Here is an 18,254-nt window from a genome sequence, read left to right on the forward strand (position 1 = left end):
CCCGAAACCAAGCTCATATTTCAGATTCCTAAAACCGAACTTTGCGGGTAGTAACGTCTGTGACCGTCACGGTGTGACGCGGGATATTCACGCTTTCTCTCCTTTTCTACGTTTTGCAGTAAGTCGTTTTCTTCGCTGCAGCCCGCGGTATGCCGCGAATGTGGCAAATCGAGTGAAAATAATCTCGAGCGTATATAAGGGTTGACCGAACTGCCGCTCTTTTAGTCTTTCATCGTGGCTGTTTAATGACCACACCAAGCATGCATTTCCCTATCTTGTTACGCCAAATTTGTATTATAGTGTTTATGGGGTTTTCAGAAAAATTTGAAAAAAATGGAATGTTTTAACTAAATCCAAAATTTTATACTTTGCATCTACAAGTCAGCCAAGTTTGATGTTCATGGTGCTTTTAGAAAACCGAACAATTTCACGGGCTCGCATGTAAAATTTTAAAAATGGTTGTCTTTTATTAGCAACCGTCTTGTCCACGGAATTTCGGAATACCGAGCATGCATCGGAACTGCGTATACGATATTTGCAATCGAGTTCTTAGTTGTTGTTGTTGTTGTTGTTTGTGCTATTCATGGTGTTTTTCGGCTACAATGGTCAATTGGTCATTTACACAAGGCCGATATTCTTTCTTTGATCCATAGCTTCCAACCGTAGCGCGGTCCACTTCTAGGCTTTCAAGGCCTCGCTTATATGCCGGACCTGACGAGTGGAACGGTATCCCGTCGGCCATCCAACAGTCGACGAGCATGTCCGTCCACATTCAAGTCGAAATATAAGCAATTTATACTAAATGAATACTAGTCGATCCTCAAGATTACCGGACCACGACCTGACCTATCGATCTCGCCTTCCGTGACATGCCACCCCATTTTTGTCGCTTGCTTTTCTATACTATCTTCTTTTACTTTTCATTCAGTGTGCATGCCTCCTCTTTACATCGCCTAGGCCACGGTGGGTGTCTGATTCCAAAGACTCCAAGTCGTTTCGACACACTCCTATCTTTTCATTGTATCGCAATATTTGTGGTGTAACTGACAAAAATTGCTAACATACCGAACCGAACCAAACCGAGCCGCTTACGTGGATCAGTTGCCGAGGAGGAGCCAACATTAACCTACAACACTTTATGGATTCTGGAGTCGACTTCGTAAAGCGTAAAATAGAACACTATGCAGTACAAATCTACTATTACCAAACATGCAGACTCGGATGGATGGATGAATAAATATGTATTTCGTAAAGACAGTCATAAATTATGGTGCAGCCAGAAAGACATTGGGAAAGAGGGAAAATAAAACAGTAGTCGAACTGTGACGAAGCAAACAAAACATGACGTGTAGTCATCCTAAAACTGAGCGAACGAGGAATGCAAGTTGAGAAACTTTCTTCTCTTTCTGCGCATAAACGATCAAAAAGGATGAGAAAATGAATAATATCGTTCTGATGTATGAAAACTCTGTTTTGAACTAGACCAGTGGTTTTCAGAGTGCGTGAATTTGAGAAACAGAGGACGAAATTGACGAATGGGGGGGGGGGTCAAATATAACATTCTGTCAATTTATTTAATTGACAGTCTGGTTTTCTGCCGGGTTCAATGTATAATCGAACTCGACTGATGTAGAATGAAAATCGACTCAATGCTCGACTCATCCTAGCCCGCGAAATGTGACAAGGATCAAATCGGGGAAAATTTACTTCAAATTACAGAAATTGAACTTATTTACGAATACTCTTAGCTTTGTAGCAGCGTGTTGTTGTAGTCAATAAAAAAACTACTTTTTCACTTGCCAAAATTAAGTAGCCTATCAGTATCAAAATCCGTTAAATCAGACGTGGCGTACCAAACTCGAGTAATTGAAACAAATGTAGAACTAAAGTAGCCTACTACGGAAAAATAGTACTTCGATACTGATCACCTCAATAAAGATTTGTCGAGTTTGATAAAGGGGCGATGAGACAAAATAGTGTGGGAACCACTGGCCTAGATTATACGACATTTTGATAACTTGACCAAAATCAGAAGTTTCAGCCGAGACGCATTGTCGCGCTGGCGGGCCTCTCGATGCAATCACTAGACGCAGTGAGGTCACTCACACAGAAGACATGCACGTTATAAGTTCATAGTCGAAGGTATTATACACGTGCACCCGGTGATGACGTTGTACTTCATTTTCTTTCCGTTCTTACGAACAATGATCGATGCGGTCATGTTGTGCGATACCAGGCTGTGATCTGGAGACATCATGGCCAGATCGAAGCAATGCTCACACAGACAGGCTTGATGGATGATAACCCGCGGATGTCTGTAACGTAAAACATTACACATTAAACATTACAGATCTAAGTACACATCTAAAATATTACTATAGATTACTGGCGCGCATAATATACAGTGTTTTTTAGAGAGTTTTAAAAGAACTGAGCCATGTATGATTTTCACAAACCGCGAAAACATTATAATGAATATTCATTGCAAATCAGTGTAGCTTCTGCTGTTCCTTTTCAGAAACCAGTTTGAAAGGCGAGGTTTCACTTGAGAAAGTGTCATCGTATTGTACTGTCGAAGCGCAGAAGCATGATAACAATTGCATAAATTCAAATGAGATAATATACTGGAGATAAAATCAGCATTACAGAATAGCGGGGTTTCGATTCCGAACCTCAACCTCCCCTGCGTACGTCATTGCACAATAGTCACAATTCGACTATTGATCGCGCGTAATTGCCTGCACACCATGATGACCAAGACAGGCGACCGAGCGTGTTATCACGAACTATATGTGCGAGTTGGGTGCGTGTCTTGAGTCTTGACGTCTAGCGCGCGGAACCTCGGTTAAGATCTAAATTATAAATCCCACAAGAGCGACTCACCTTGTCGGGTCGAAGTCAACGATTGGTCCGGACGGCGAGATGCTCCTTGATTTCAGGTCGTCAGATCCGGAAAAATATTCGTCGAAATCCGGGCATCGACGCGACCCCGAATTAAGCTGATTTTCGAGCCTCTGAACTTGTTCGCCGGTGAACGAGTGCGATTGCCTGCGATAAAATGAGATTTTGATTAGCGGGAGCAGTGGTTTATAACCGAGCATGGTTATAAACAATAGTTTCTCTGGATTATTACAGCGAATGGGATTAGGCAATACGATACACTGATTGGGAAGAACTTCAAAGCTGATCAACAACTCCATCAAATGGTGGGAAGATTTAGCGTTTCATGTCCTGTCCACTAAGGCAAACACATTTAGGGTTCAGTTACGTATGCACCTTCAAAAATATCATTTCCGCTGCAGAAAACGATGTGGCTGTAACGCATAGAGGTAAATTAAGACCCATGGTTATTTTATGATATCGTTACCCAGCATAGTTCCATATCTATGTTTCTCACTCTACAAATCGCTTTACATTTGGTTTCGACAGACTAATCTCCCGCTGTTAATTTAGGCCTATGGAAAATATTGAAAAGCGGTTGTTTGATTCGATCGGAAAGACATTTTCAGTATCTGATTCAAATCACCTGTGATTCGATTTTACCCGTGCCCTAATAATGACCTCTGTATCAGTCCGATCTTGCAAAGTGGGCTTCTGTGGCGTTGTAAATCGATAATAATGCGTTATACTATAGATCGAGCATTTTATGCTGAAACCCCGGCGTTGATATGTCAGACCTCCTAGCGTGCAATGATTTGCAGCATATAGCAACGTCAATAACGCAGTCGTTGCGTCAGAACGCTCCCGTCTCGTCTGCTTACCTGCTCCGCGAGCGGTCAATTCCTTTCTCTTGATCCAGAAAGTCTGCGCAAATATGTTCGTGATACTTTCTTGTGTTCTGAGAAGGCACGGCTGTTGCCAGGTGGAAAATAATGCAAATCCAACTCAGTCCATTGATTGTCATCTTCGATGCGTGGTTGTCGTTCTGTCGCGGTGGATGGTGAATTTCAATGTTCCATAATCTGCAGCGGAACGTTTTTATATCCTACATTTGTGAAAGAGATTTTAGGACGAAAAAATGTGGGCCGATCGCTTTCTCTTCGACGCATTCGAACGTAGCGTCGATTCATCGTACGATTCAGTGGATACTATTTACTATTTAAGCCTGGGTTTTTCCCCCGTAAATTTCCTGTAAGAGCAGACCTGGGTAACTAGATAATTCTAGTTGTGCAATGAGAGTAATTAAGGTACAATGTAGCGTTGGGACCCCGGGAAATCCGGATCCCGGAATCCCGGGATTTGAAGCAATCCCGAACCCGGGATTAATCGCAATGAAATCCCGGGATTTGTAAACAGCATCTACCAAGGCTTACGTAGCGTCATGTCTCTATAAAGCAGTGTTACAAACTCGGCTGATTGTCTAAAACAATTCACAATTATATGATAATAAAACCAACTACGGCATAAAATGAACTGCACAATCATTTACGTCATAGTCTACGGATCGTAGCAGTGTAACTCAGTATCGGGGCGTTGCAAAGACGATGCTGTGGAGGTGACATACAGGCCGGGATAATAGCGAATTTTGAAGATGTCAGTGCGACGAAAAAATCAGTTGTGTGGCAAAACTTTTTGTTTTGTAAATCTACAGAAAAAGCCAAATGTAACTTGTGTCAAGACGTTTTAAAAGCTTCAGGGTCCAGCACAGCGGTTCCCATAGTGGACGATTTTGAAAAATAGGGGGCGATCAGCGGCGAAAATCAGTTCAGTGAGATATATTTAATCAACACGGGCAAAAAATGCATGTGAACATGGCTTATTCTGCATACGACGCCAAAGTTGACTAAAATATGGTCAACTTAACGGCGGAAACCGGTTTTTGGAGCACCTACTCGGAAAAATTACCTTTTTAATTACTCAATTCTTTGGCGATCAAAGTAGTTAGGTGAATGATTTTCCCGTTTATATTTCCTCTTCTTCGGATCCGTAAATATGGGGTGATAGGGGATGGGGGGCGAAAATGTGTGCCAAGGTTGATAAGGGGGCGATGAGACGAAAAAGGTTGGGAACCACTGGTATAGCATAAAGGGACTGGTAACGTATTTAAGGTCCGTACGCATGATAGTAATTAAATCAACCCGCATGACTCAATCGGGCAAGTCAAAAAATATCATTCCTTTTATAAATCGCATCATCCTCGAGGAACTTCCTAGCCAACCGGGGTAGAATTCTCAAAATGCGGTGAATTTTTCCCACTTTGCGGTCGGTTCACTAAAAAAAAAAAAAAAAAAAAAAGGTCTTCAATTCGCTCAGAGCTGAAATCACCGCCTTTCCTCCGAAATACCCGCCGGAGCTTCACTTCTGCGCTAATTTGCGGCATATCACTCGCAATTTCCTCTATATCTGACCTAAATTTTCAAAAAAGAGGACAAAAGAGTGTCCTCCGAGGACACTTTCAAAAAAGTCAAAAAAGAGGACAAATCTTCTTAAAAGAGGACGTATGGTAAGCCTATTTAAGGCTGACGGCTATAACTTGCCAATATGTCACAAACGGATTCGGTACTTCGTGATCGAGCACAAAAAAAAGTCCGCAAGTGTGTGGAAGAAGAGCTTATGGCAATGTAACGGAATGATGGACGTTTTTCGATCACGTTGGACAAATCAACTCCTACACGAAGCAGGTGGTACATGAATTTAAACGCTCATTATCCGGAGGCTTTCGATCGCTGCGTTTCATTCGTATTCACGGGAGCTTGTTATTGCGTCAATATTACAAGGAATAAATGTTGTCTGTGTAGCTTGTATGTGCATTTTCCTACTTTGCCAATCCCGGGAAATCCCGGGATTGAGGAGCGATAATCCCGATCCCGGGATTTGAAATTTGATCCCGAAGTCCCAACCCTAGTACAATGTCGGTATTATCATTCTAATCTAATTTGTGATATGTTTTTATGCTCTAATTTTAATTCTAATCTAATGTCCCATTTTCCTGAAAGCGCTGGTAGAACAGCATAGTTAGAAACGAGCCAAGCTTGATGTACAGGCAATTTTTATTCGCGCATGCTTATGAACGAACTCTGATATTTGTATTCCTTTCTACTTTATTCAATCTCCAAGTTTTTGCAAATCCAATAATTCTAATTCTAGAATCAAGTTTGAAAAATTTATATGTATCTACCATTCTAATTCTTATCTAATTTGCAAAAGCTGAAAATGTTCTCGTTGTCTATGAGTAATATTGGGTATGAAGACCAACGGCCACTCGATCGACTATAGTTGAGTGGTCTTGGTATGAGATCAACGTGATTTTATGTGAATTTAGTTGCCGTATTCACGATGTTTGTCACATCAACGAAAGAACAGAACAGTCGAAGTACCATCAAATGGTGAATTATCCAGATACCAATCAACTTGCGCAACGTAAATTGCAGGCCTGCGTGAGTTGCAGGCCGCTATAGCAGGCAGCGTCTTGACGCGGCGGTTGGAGGCCTGATGACGCAAACAAGTTTCTATGTGCATCGTACAATTAACTTAAACTGATCATATTGAAGAAAATAAATAGATTATACGGTGATGCAACACGACTAAAAGTACACGTGTCACAATATACCGGATCGCGCGATGTATCCAATTGTTCTTGCGTTGGAATGGTCCATCGATTACGCTCACGTTCGTGTCTGAGTTGAGAGAATGCGATCATCGAAAGCCAATCTTTCATTTTCGGAAAAAAAATAACTTCGTATAAAAGCAGTTCACGCAACTTTACGCGTCAGTCTTCAGATATTCGGGGGCTCTTTCTATTCCGCTGACAGGCAGTTTTGGCGCCACCTATAGTCCTTTTATGTATGATTTTGCAGCAACTGTGTCGGTAATGATTCAAGCAAAACCGATCAAATTGTCTTCCCTGAATATGATTTGAAATCAAAGCCAGAATGATTGAAACTTAAATTGTAACCATCGGCAGCTCAATATCATTTCAAATGTGCACTGTTCGCGCAGTTGGTCTCAGCTCTAGCGTGTTTCCAAGTGTCAGCACAGTTCAGTTTATTTATATTTTCATCACACCACAAGATTATGATAAACTAAAAGATAATAAGGAGTAGAAACGACTTGGAGTAGTCTTTTAATCAAAAGTTGACCTTAGCATAAATTATGCAATTCATTTTTTCGCTTATCCTTTTATGTTATTATATTCTGGTGATGGGTAGGCCTATTGACATAGACAAGTGGTCGGTAACCTATGGCTCTTTTGAGTATAAGAATTTTTAATTTTGTAATAACTTTATCAATATTGCAGCAACTTGTTGGTAAATTTTCATAACGGCAAGAATAATTATTCTCGTGGTAGCCTAAACATGTCTTTGAGAGGTCAAGACAGTGGGTCATCCAGGGTTAGGACCTCGCATCTCCCTTTCAAAATCCTCAAATTTTCAAATTGCTGTCGCGTCGGCGACTAACGTCACTCGCGAATTCGATGTAGCTGACATCGCGCCCCTCGAAATTTTGGATTGTATGATACCTTGATTGATCGAAAAGAATATAGCAGACATGGAGACGCTTGCATGACAATGCAGTTTTCGAATACACATCTTCTTCCTGATCTACGCCAAGAAATGAACTGCCTTGTAAGTGACATTCACAATTATAGAAATTCAAATTAACAACAACGCCATTGCTATCGATGTTTTTGATTGGTAAGTAGCTTTCTAGTACCGCGGTTAAATGTAGGTGTGTAGCGCAACGTTTTGTTAGCCGAATACTGGAGAAGTCGATCAATATTTAGATATTCGGAATCAGTACGACAATTACGTTCGATTAATGTCGGTGATTATAAATGCTCAGCTATTTACGATGAGTCGCGCTATCCCGGGTGATGCTTGGCCCGTCTGTGCCTTACATCCGGCTTCGTGCTTATTTTCGAACAATAAATTTGAAAATTACTTGATTTTGGGAGTAAAAATGTTCAAAATCTAGTCATTCATAAGCAATGAACATCGATAGAAAATACCAATGATAATCATTGAAGGTTTCAATGTATGTAGGCCTACTTCTGTAGTGATAATGTTATTTGGCTCCACCTACGCATGTGAGCAGAGAAAATATGGCGTACACTACGAATTCCATGTGTAGGCCTATTAGTGCTACCAATGACTCTTTGAGAGTTTTATTTGAAAATGTTGGGTCAATATGGCTCTTCGGTCGAAAAAGGTTCCCGGCCCCTGATATAGACCGTACGCCAGCCGTTCCCAAACGTTTTCAGCTTATGGCGCACTAAAAAAATTATAAAACTCTCGTGGCACACTTAGGCAGAGAAAGGTTGCTTTATAAAAAATGGACGTGGTTGTTTATACGAACAGTACATACAACAGAAACGATGTACCCGCATTTCGTTCCTTCTCGCAATCTCATCCCCGTCAGCGCTCGGTGTCTTTAAACGCCGAGAAGTGGCCCGTGCTACAACTAGGGTTGCATTTAAAACAAAAATCAATTTAAAACAAACATGTTTAAAACAATACCCTTATTTAAAACATGCTTTTTATTGTTTTTATGTTTGTTTGTTTTTTATCAAACCATGACGTCACCAATATTCAATTTTGACGTCATAGTGGATTGGTATTGACAATTGAAAATATAGGGTAAATATAGCTCCTTTGACGAAATATCTGTACTATAATTATTGAACCGACTATTTTGAGGGTTCCAACCATCCCATATCGATATGCGTCGGCTAAATTGGGTGGTAAGTGTCCGTCGGTTCATACAACATGTTTTGGGAAGTATTTACACAATTATGGCACAATTTTACAGCTTAAATAAAAAACAATTTTACTTTTTTTCAAACGGCCTTTGTTTATAACACTGTTTAAAACATGTTTTAAACAAACGTTTTAAAACACCGTTTGTGAATGCAACCCTAGCTACAACCTACAATTCGTCAGCTACGGAATCAAAAATAAGGAATATAGACATGGTGTAAATGACCATTGTAGTCGGCAAGACATCACGAATACCACAAACACCAGCAACAACCCGCATTTCGTCATTAGCTCAAAGCAGCGTCTCTCGCTTAAGCCTCCTTTCCTGTGCCTTTGTGTAGCTCATGTTCATTGTTGCCTCGGTCACTGAGCTGAGTATCGCACGTGACATTGATTGATTGCTTAGCTTACACGTCTTGACCAGGTATTTCTAGAAATCCCTGTCTTGACTGGTGTTTAGGTTGATGGACGTGTACAATTGGCCAGAAGATCGCATGCGATGGTAGAGAGAGGTCGACTGTTGTTGCTGTTGTGCCTTGTGGCAAATTCTGTTTTAATCCTTGTAATAAACTTCGCATTAATTCCCGGCAAAAATGAAAAGCTATGGTCACGAAGTCATGAGAATGCAAATGATAACATCATCGTGGCTGTTTTTGCACCAGAATAGGATTTGGAAGGAGACAGCCGAAACTCGTCCAACTTCTTTTGTATAGAAAGAGTTTTTTTTTTTAAATCGAGCATTTTCGTAAATGAATTTAGCTGATCTTCTGCTGAAATATGGCTTGATTTATTACGATGTCATAATGGGTTTCATCGTGATTATTTATCAACTGTCAAAGAAGTGAGAGCGCCTTCAAGTCGCATGTGTTAGTCTTCAGACATTTTCGAAAATATCTATATAGCCTTGCTCATCTAAAATAAATTCCACAATATTTGTGTCGCACCCAATAATCTGTGGCGGCAAACTTATGTGTCGCGGCACACAGTTTGGGAATCACCCCCGTACTCATAGCGATAAAGTTGTGTAATATTCATTATACCGTTATATAAGGGTGTGAATATACAATCGTATTAAGTGAAACCAGAACCTACCTCAGACTTACATGTTACATCACGCTATAAATCAAACTTAACATAATAGTCCAAATGATGCTTGCACGTAGGGGCTAAGGAAGGTATGCACAATGCACATATGCAGGTATTATTTATAACCGCGATATAATTCTGAGTTAAGTAGGCCTACGTTTCCGCGTACCACCTTATGGGTGTGAAACACACTTTTTTCGCTAAGAGTGTCGTGGACTTTTCAACATCTTACTGTACGTTCATATCGCATTGTGTTTTGAGCGGATGAAAATAATATACGTTCCCGACTATGATTATGTGACTCTGTGCTATGCAACAGGGCAAAACTTGGCTGTAATGAAGAAAAAGCCTAACAGAGATCAACCATGTGCTATGATGTTCCTGACGCTCTATCACCAGTAAAACTCAATATATATCCTGTCATGCGACAGGTAGGCTAGCCTATTCGTCCATGCGTTTGACGCTTGTCTGCGGAAATTCTTTTCCCGGTTATCAGAAGCTGCCTTGAGCGGCTTATACATAGCTAAGGGCTACCATGCGTCCTGAGATGTCGTGAATTAGCACCGAAGTAACGCTCCGGCTGGTATTTCGGGAGATGAGCTGGAAAGTTGAGTTTTTTTAGTCAACCACCGGATAATGTGAAGGAACAAACTGAATTTCGAGCGTTGACCAAAAAAAAATAACCGGTTTTTTAGTCATTTGCCATTTTTCAGGATTTTCCACCTGTTTTGCAAGATTGATTTTTTTAAAAAGTGTCCTCTTTTCAGATTCCCAAAATATGGTAACTTTAGCTAATATGTTCGCATTGATATGAGGAAATTGACGAGAACTAGGCAATTCACAGAAACAAACAACAACTGTCTAACATATTTTTGGGAAGTCGAGAACATCCCAGAATAATTGGTTTCCAAGGTCCCCGTATACGGAACTCCATATCTTCAAACAAATGTCTCACGAACATCTTACAGCAAAGTATGTAAATTCTTTGTGAAATCGTTAATAAGTATCTCTTTGCCTAGTTTATGTTCTTGTCACCAGTGCCAAATCAATATCTTGACCATTCTTTGGGTTACCTCCTGTGAGGTTCAGTTTTCATCTGTCTTGATACATTGGGAACGTGTTATATTCTGCTTCAAGTTTCATATTACAACCAGTCTCTGATACTGCTGGCTGTAGCCGACTTGATGATCTCCCGATCCCTTCGCTACAGCCTGGTTCTGAATTGAATTATATAGACTTTGGTTTGTACTCGTGTGTTTTCATTTTCATGGAACCGAATAAATTCTCTCTCTCTCTCTTTTAAGGGGTCAAAAAGAGCCGCGGTTGGGCATCGCTGAGCTAGGTACACGACAGAACTCCCTATACATCCCTGCACTATACGAGACACGCTTGCTTAGCCGGAAAAATCCAATATCTTCTTCACACATAATATTATATAACAACATCGTATAATCATACATGATCACAGTCACGGGGAGCACAACAACGTAACAAAAATGGGCTGCGATAGTTTACGGAGAGTATATTTCGGACTTGTGTGCAATTAGAAACGTCGAGATAACTCAAATTGCAAGCCTTCAGGAGTGATTGTAGTCCAGGATAAAACACAGTGCAGTAAGACGAAGAAAATTATTCCTTCCATAACAGGGGTTTCCAACCTGGATGCCATGGACCTTGTTCAAGGGGGGAGGAACTGTCATATTGTTTGTTGCAATTGTATCATTTTATCATTCTAATTAACGGTTACCATATAAACCAGTGTATCATTTGAAATAATGTTCCTTAATTTTTTTTAAAGTTGAAAATAATTTGGGAGTCCATTGATTTTTCAAAGGGGCCACTGTGTAAAAAGGTTGGTAACCCCTGTTCTAAAGCAACGCATGGCTGAGCAATTTCAGACTCAAATCTGGATAGTAGAAAGATCTCGTGGATATTTTCGAGATTTGATGACTAATGCCGGAATTCACCGACTGTCCCGTGTTCTGATCATGACAATGCTGACACCAGTTGGTTGATCAGTCGGTGAATTCCACAAACTACTTTGGTAATTTGGTATGGATTTTGTGTGATCTGCTTCGTGCTCAGGGTAGGTAAGTGCCCTTCACCATCACTAATGGACCTCTAAACTTGCCACATTTTTTCTGATTGTTTGATTGTGAGTAGAAAATGGAGCACGCTTTTGTGTACAATCTTAGAGTTGGTCAGTTCTAGGGAACAAAGAGTTACAAAATATAGATTTGAAAAATACAAAATATGCAATATAGCGATGATAATTGTGCCATTGAAGCATTTGCTTTGCAGTCGACACGAACTCTGCCGGCAGTCTGGAGCAGAGGAGGTCGATGACCAAGTATACTTGTATTTTTTCAGAGTACTCAAGTAGATTTGGCCTACTTGGACTAGTTACTCGAGTGATAATGTTTTTGACTACTTCCACTTCAACAGTTTTTAGGCAAACTTCGTACTTTCTACATTTTGGCTTTTGAAAAGTAGAAGGTAGATTGATGATGTATTAGCATCGCATTTATGAGTGAAACTGTCATAAGAACCTATTTGAAATGCCATTAGTAGGCCTAGAACCTGATAATGACCAATAATATCCTCTCATTAACACACTTTGATAAAATTGTCGGACATTCCGGCAACGTCACAACATAGAGATTATTGATTTGAAGTTTCGGAAATGCACATAAACTAAATGCCATAACATCTGAATATCGGCTGAATATATCGTGGTTATCAATGCGAATGCTTAGTTAACGATTTTATTGGTATCGGCTCAAAAATACGATATCAGTTTGGGTCTAGTCATTCATCCAATTACCTGCTAAAAGCATTCAAAGCCTTGACCAAAATCGACTTTTGTGAACTTTTCGAGTAGTACTTTGGAGGCTTTATAATTTCTACTTCCACTTCAAAAAGTTTTGACATTGCTCGTCATTTGCTACTTATACTTGGAATTGAGCATAAATTTATGGCTTTACTTTCACTTTGACCGCCTCTGCTCTGAATAAGGCAGTTTCGAGTATAATTCTTAACAGGCGAGGGCCGCATAGTTAACCGCTACATGATTTCATTTTAGCATCAATTTCTGCGATTCTCAAGTTCCTCCTCGCTGTTACGAATTTCCGGTACATGATCGGATACTCTGCTGTGAGACGCATAAGACTGTTGCCTGCCGTATCCCAGAATATTCGACATTTCCCCGTCAGAAGACGATGGCGTCAACAGCGATGACATTTCGCTGAATTTTTCGCTGTCATCTTCAAACCCGCTTTTCTTTGTACGAAGCCACTGGGGTCTAACGGGGATCACACGTTCCCCAACCTCTCTCACATGATTTGCTACGTCGCGTCGAACATCAGACACGTCCCACATGCTCCGAAACGAGCGATACCACGGAATATTGTGTTCCGTCGTCACAAAAGGTTGGTACGAGAACGAAAAATGATGGGCTATCGCGGCAATCAGCATCTCGACACATATTATGAAATCTTGTAATCCGTTGGCCATTGAATCTCTCGTGTGCCAACCCCATTTCTCTTGAAACGGGATCACTTGAATGATCACTGCGATCGCCACGGCTTGCCAAAACGAAGCGAAAACTACTAATTTAACACACCATAGTTTTGACACAGGATGGATTGGCTTTAACTCTTCCCGCGTCGCCAAGTAGAATAACAAGAGACAGTACATCGCCCAGATTTGAGATGCATTATTGATGAATACAACCCACACCCAAGCATACGCGGGACTGAAGTTACCTTCATGGTATCTCCCGGATAGTTCGCATATAAGTGCAATAATTGTTGTGATCGGCCGCAAAATTGTGTATTGCAACACACCTTGCTTGCAACGTTCAATGAAAATACCTCCCATTGGCCACGGGCTGAGACAACAGAACGGAAAAGTGTGCTTTTGTTGCGATTTTGCGCCCAGAGTCCCAGCCAATTCATATTCTCTGGACAGATAATTCAGGAGATACGCCATGAAGTTGTAAATAACGTAAGCTTCATAACATTCGCGAGCCGTATCAAAGTAAATAGCGTAGTCAGGGATTATGATTGCTATCAAGGAGTCAATAGAGTATATTGGCACCATCCACAGTATTCTGATGATGTGCTTCTGAAGTTCAGGCTGTGTGTAGTAAATCAGATGTTGTAGTATCGTCCAAAACGATATCGGGATCGTGAAAGTAACGAATATCAACGCTATCAGCCATGATTCCTTTTTCGGCTTTGTTTTATTCCATTCCAAATATACTGCCACAAGAGGCACTGTCACTAGCAGTAGAATGATGTAAATCACCAAAACCACCGGCCTAATCCAACTCCTCCATCCTTTCAAAGTAATCCTCGAGCGGGCTGGTGCCTCTTGGTCATCCATTTTATAATCTAATCATGATGGTCATTGTGCAAGTTTATCTGCATGACAAATACACGAGTTAACAAACTAAACAAAGTAATAACAATTTCTAACAGGGCTCAAGCAGAGTATTGACTGAATCCGATAACTGTCACAGGCAAAAAGATATGTAAATGATTGGTAACATAGAAAAAGGGTAAAGCGTTATGACCAACTAAAGTGGTGTTACTTTTTCAAACACATGACCAAGATATCCTAGCATAGATTTGCAGTGATGCCAGCTACATGGAAAGCTCACAATGTAAACTGAATATCATACACAGATCTGAAAGCGAAATACAACACTAAATAAGACTAAAATGATCAAGATTACCTCTAGCAGAGTGGTTCTTAACCTTTTTGGAGCGGGGACCTGTAAATAGGTGTGTGTGGTCGCATGCACCCCGTAACCGTGAAATTGCGCGAGCTGATTACTAAAAAATGGTCAATTTGATTTCTTATAATCCATTCGGTTATTGTGACCTGTGGTGAGCACTGAAAAGACGAAATAAGGACAATGCAGTTTTATAGGAATTATTTACATTGGCCTTTCGCGGACCCCTTAAAACTATTCGGCAAACCCCCAAGGGGTCCACGGACGACAGGTTAAGAACCCCAGCTCTAGAATGTAGATGTAAAGCAATCGTGGCATGATATGTGTACTACACCATTCATGAAAACGACATCCATTAAAAATTGGTGCAGCGAGACTTCCATAACCATAGCAGAATGTAAATTTGAATTCTACAACAGTAATCGACTATGGTGCCACAGACATAATAATAATAGCAAGAATCTAAACATTAAAATGACATCAAATAATAATCAAAATCATCTCCTTTACAAATTTACAGCAAATTAGATTGTTTGATGGACTGAAGCACTCATATCATATCAATGAGTGCAGGATTTCCTTTCAATTCAAGATCAATAACACAGCCATCATCACACAATGGGGAATATGCATCAGGCTGCTTACTTGTACAATTGTACATTGTAGATAATCGCGTGAACAAAATAATCCATCATGTCCCATAGAGAGCTTTGCAGTATATTTGTCTGTACAAATTTCTCATAAATAGCCCATGAGGATAGACCAACAAGTGTAAAAGAGAGATCTATGGTTTTCACAATGGGTTGTATGATAACGCTGAAACAAAACAGTTTCATTCAGCTAATCATTGTCATGTCACAGAGTTACTGAATAAATAAAGTTATTGTTGACAAATAGGCTATTTACAAGTTGAGCAATGAGCAACACAAAAGCTTAATCTCTAGTGCGAGCATTGGCCGCTGATCACATTATCACGGTGTTCACCAAATTTATACAGGTCTTTGCGGGTAACAATTCCCACGACACGATAATCATCGTTTACAACAACAAGATGGCGCAAACCCAAAGCTCTAAACAGTCGGAAAATCCGTGGAAAGGATGAATCTTCATGACAAACATACGGTGATGGATTTACATACGGCTCAAGATCAATATGTAGTTCTCTCTCAGCGGCTGACACATTCAGTAAATTGATGCTGTAAAATCGAGGGTAGCTATCACGAAATACAGACAATGGTAACGGGCCGATGGATTCTCTCTCTTGGAAAACTTTATATTTGATCAAAATCAGCAACTGGGACCTCAATATGACTCCATGGAATTTTCCACGGTCATCAATAACTGGATACCCCCCATGATTACAACCAGGTTTTGATAGATTTTGGACAATGTCTTTGACGCAGGCACGCAGGTTTAAAGTAATCGGTGGATGAAACATGATTTGTTTGGCTTTGAAGCATCCAGATAACGGTGGGGGCTCCCAGTCTAACACGGGTACATGGTCTAACTCAATGTGCATATCGTACAAGCCGGTATTAAATAGATCACCAACAAATTTAGCGATGAGGAGTACAGCCATGAGAGGCAGACTAAATGAGATATTGCCAGTCGCTTCGATAAGAATTACAGTCAAACTTATGGTCATCCTCACAGTGCCACCAAGCTGTGACGCAGCACCGATAAGCGCGTATTTTTCAAGATCTTGAGTCCATTCACTATTCGGCAATATCGTATTTAATAACACACCGACTAGGCGACCCCAAGCTGCCCCTATCAGTAGTGACGGGATAAACAATCCACTCGGCACTTTAAGACCGTACGTCCAACAAGCCAGAAAGAAATACGGAAGAACAAATGCAACTAATGTAACGCACGAATATGCTCCTAAAGGATCATGAAATAGGCTTTTCACTCCTGATTCAGGGGTAGTAAACAATAATGTTGCCATGACATTATACTCTCCATCGGAACAAAAAAACTGTAACTTCATGGGATCTTGACCCAATGGTTTACATTCCGTGTTGCAGTACATTAACGTAAAAGAAATCATACCAGACACAATAGCCACGATGCACGCTTCTAAGACATGAAAAATTCTGCTTTTGACATAAGTCATGCGATATTTCATAAGACGAATGTTCAAAGCATTGAATGCGGCACCGGACATTCCCCCGAGCGCAGCCATGATAAAGAAGACTAGAAGATCTTGCAGCATGTATGTGCTGTCAAATTGCCCGAAATTTATGAGACCAGGGTACGATAAATCCCCCGGGTGATCATGATAGACACTAAGCAGAATATTCAAAGTGTAGCTCGACAGAATAGAGCATAAGAAAATCCTCCACGTCAAAGCTTGGTTCCAAAAGCTTGCGGCTTCTTCAAGACTGAACAAAACTCCGCCAACCGGGGCTCCAAACGCGGCAGAGACACCGGCAGCCGCCCCGGCACAGACAAAATCTCTTTTCTCTCTATCGTTCCGAAAATGCGTGAACAACGGAGTTGTAATGCCAGTAGTGATGGACCGACCTTGCGATATTCCGGCCGCAATTACAGCCCCTGAATGCACCATAGGACCTTCTTTTCCAACAGCTAAACCCCCGGACACAGTTGCGATTATCCCCGATACTTTAGCAAACAGAGTTTTCAGTCTTACAACTTCCGGCACCTTTACACCATTAAGGTAACATTTGATTTGCGGAATTCCACTGCCAGCCGCAACAGGTGCGAAAAATGTGGTGATGCTCGCAGCAAATGCGACTAGAAGAGTGTTGATTCCGATCCACATAAAGAGAGGCCTCCATAAACACGTCTCCTGGACACATTCTTTGATTGAATCTTCGAGCGCAGACATTTTCAAGCTCGCAAGCTGATCGATCGAAATGTCGATTACTACTGCAGTAATACCGGTCATGATTCCAATAGCGATGCATATTAGCCAGCGTTGTATGTTTATTGCAGTCAACTGTCTTGGGGATGTTTCAACCTCTTCCCTTATGAACAGTTCGTTTTCCACTTCATCATAATCCAAGGCTTCCACTTGTTTTACATTTTGCTTCCTCCAATTCCCGATTTTATTATGGGCAGTCGGAACGTTAATGACTTCTGCTTCGTTGGAATTGAATTCGTTTATCTCGTTTGGCACCAAAGGATCCTCATCTCGCGTTGACATGGTATCCGGAGTTTACCAACACAAGACTCGATCAAGTTTTACGAACGCGACCACGCGCTAATTACACCGCGCCATAACTAACCGACCACTGATAAATTAAAAGTCAGTTATTGTAAATTACCATCTCACCAGCTAACAAACTTGACCACCAAGAATTGCCCATAAACATAATGCAGTCAAGAAAATAATGTCTACACTACAACAGCGGCTAGTTCTCAGTTCTCAGCACAGAGAAAAAGCTCACCGACTCAGTACATACGATCTACATCCCACCGCCTACTGGGAAGAAATAAATAAATAAATGATAGGTCACGTGAATGGAAAAATAAATCAGCAAATATAACGGTGGAAATTTATTCTCATAATTTTAGCGATACTCTCTATTTCTTTAATTTCAGATTGCAGTCAAGTACATGGCTCGTCGATTGATACCGCGATTCTAGTCGCATGTAAATAAATCCGGCGATTATTGATTATGATTTAGCCTCAAATATCTGTCTATAGGGGGCGCTCGTGGTATATGAGTAAAGAGAAATACGGTAGGGAACTTGGGAACTCGGGATAG

At 40.8% G+C, this 18,254-nt stretch overlaps 3 protein-coding genes across 4 annotated transcripts; all 3 read right to left on the bottom strand.

The window, feature by feature from the left end:
* Positions 1-1,741: 1,741 nt before the first annotated feature.
* On the bottom strand, positions 1,742-8,461 carry LOC145445644 (interleukin-17B-like). Of its 2 annotated transcripts, none has more exons than XM_080323848.1 (4): positions 8,321-8,403; positions 3,762-3,962; positions 2,884-3,048; positions 1,742-2,315 (listed from the first exon to the last, which is right to left on the bottom strand). In XM_080323848.1, exons 1-4 carry the CDS (start codon positions 8,347-8,349, stop codon positions 2,123-2,125), a joined length of 588 nt encoding a protein of 195 aa, XP_080179974.1. In that variant the 5' UTR covers positions 8,350-8,403; the 3' UTR covers positions 1,742-2,122. The 2 variants fall into 2 exon arrangements, with proteins under 2 accessions (XP_080179974.1, XP_080179975.1); XM_080323849.1 differs by having other exon boundaries at positions 1,744-2,315; positions 3,762-3,925; positions 8,321-8,461.
* A 2,734-nt stretch (positions 8,462-11,195) lies between these two features.
* LOC145444593 (transmembrane protein 184C-like) lies at positions 11,196-14,168 on the bottom strand. The gene has a single exon (XM_080322604.1). The coding sequence runs from the start codon at positions 14,166-14,168 to the stop codon at positions 12,867-12,869; it is 1,302 nt and encodes a 433-aa protein (XP_080178730.1). The 3' UTR covers positions 11,196-12,866.
* Positions 14,169-14,201: 33 nt separating this feature from the next.
* On the bottom strand, positions 14,202-17,867 carry LOC145444572 (H(+)/Cl(-) exchange transporter 7-like). Its single transcript, XM_080322573.1, has one exon. The coding sequence runs from the start codon at positions 17,687-17,689 to the stop codon at positions 15,461-15,463; it is 2,229 nt and encodes a 742-aa protein (XP_080178699.1). The 5' UTR covers positions 17,690-17,867; the 3' UTR covers positions 14,202-15,460.
* Positions 17,868-18,254: the final 387 nt, after the last annotated feature.

Source organism: Botryllus schlosseri, chromosome 8 (assembly GCF_051294905.1).
Source record: "Botryllus schlosseri isolate E-star chromosome 8, Bs_hap1, whole genome shotgun sequence".
In the NCBI taxonomy this organism is placed as follows: Eukaryota; Metazoa; Chordata; class Ascidiacea; order Stolidobranchia; family Styelidae; genus Botryllus; species Botryllus schlosseri.

What these genes read in the sequence shown, in the direction of transcription:
- LOC145445644 (XM_080323848.1), bottom strand. Translation starts at nt 8,349, where the DNA reads ATGAGATTGCGAGAAGGAACGAAATGCGG. An exon ending in CGAGAAGGAACGAAATGCGG is followed by an intron (nt 3,963 to 8,320) that starts GTACATCGTTTC and finishes GTTCCGCTGCAG; the next exon opens with ATTATGGAACATTGAAATTC. An exon ending in GTTGACTTCGACCCGACAAG is followed by an intron (nt 2,316 to 2,883) that starts GTGAGTCGCTCT and finishes TTTACGTTACAG; the next exon opens with ACATCCGCGGGTTATCATCC.
- LOC145444572 (XM_080322573.1), bottom strand. Translation starts at nt 17,689, where the DNA reads ATGTCAACGCGAGATGAGGATCCTTTGGTGCCAAACGAGATAAACGAA.
- LOC145444593 (XM_080322604.1), bottom strand. Translation starts at nt 14,168, where the DNA reads ATGGATGACCAAGAGGCACCAGCCCGCTCGAGGATTACTTTGAAAGGA.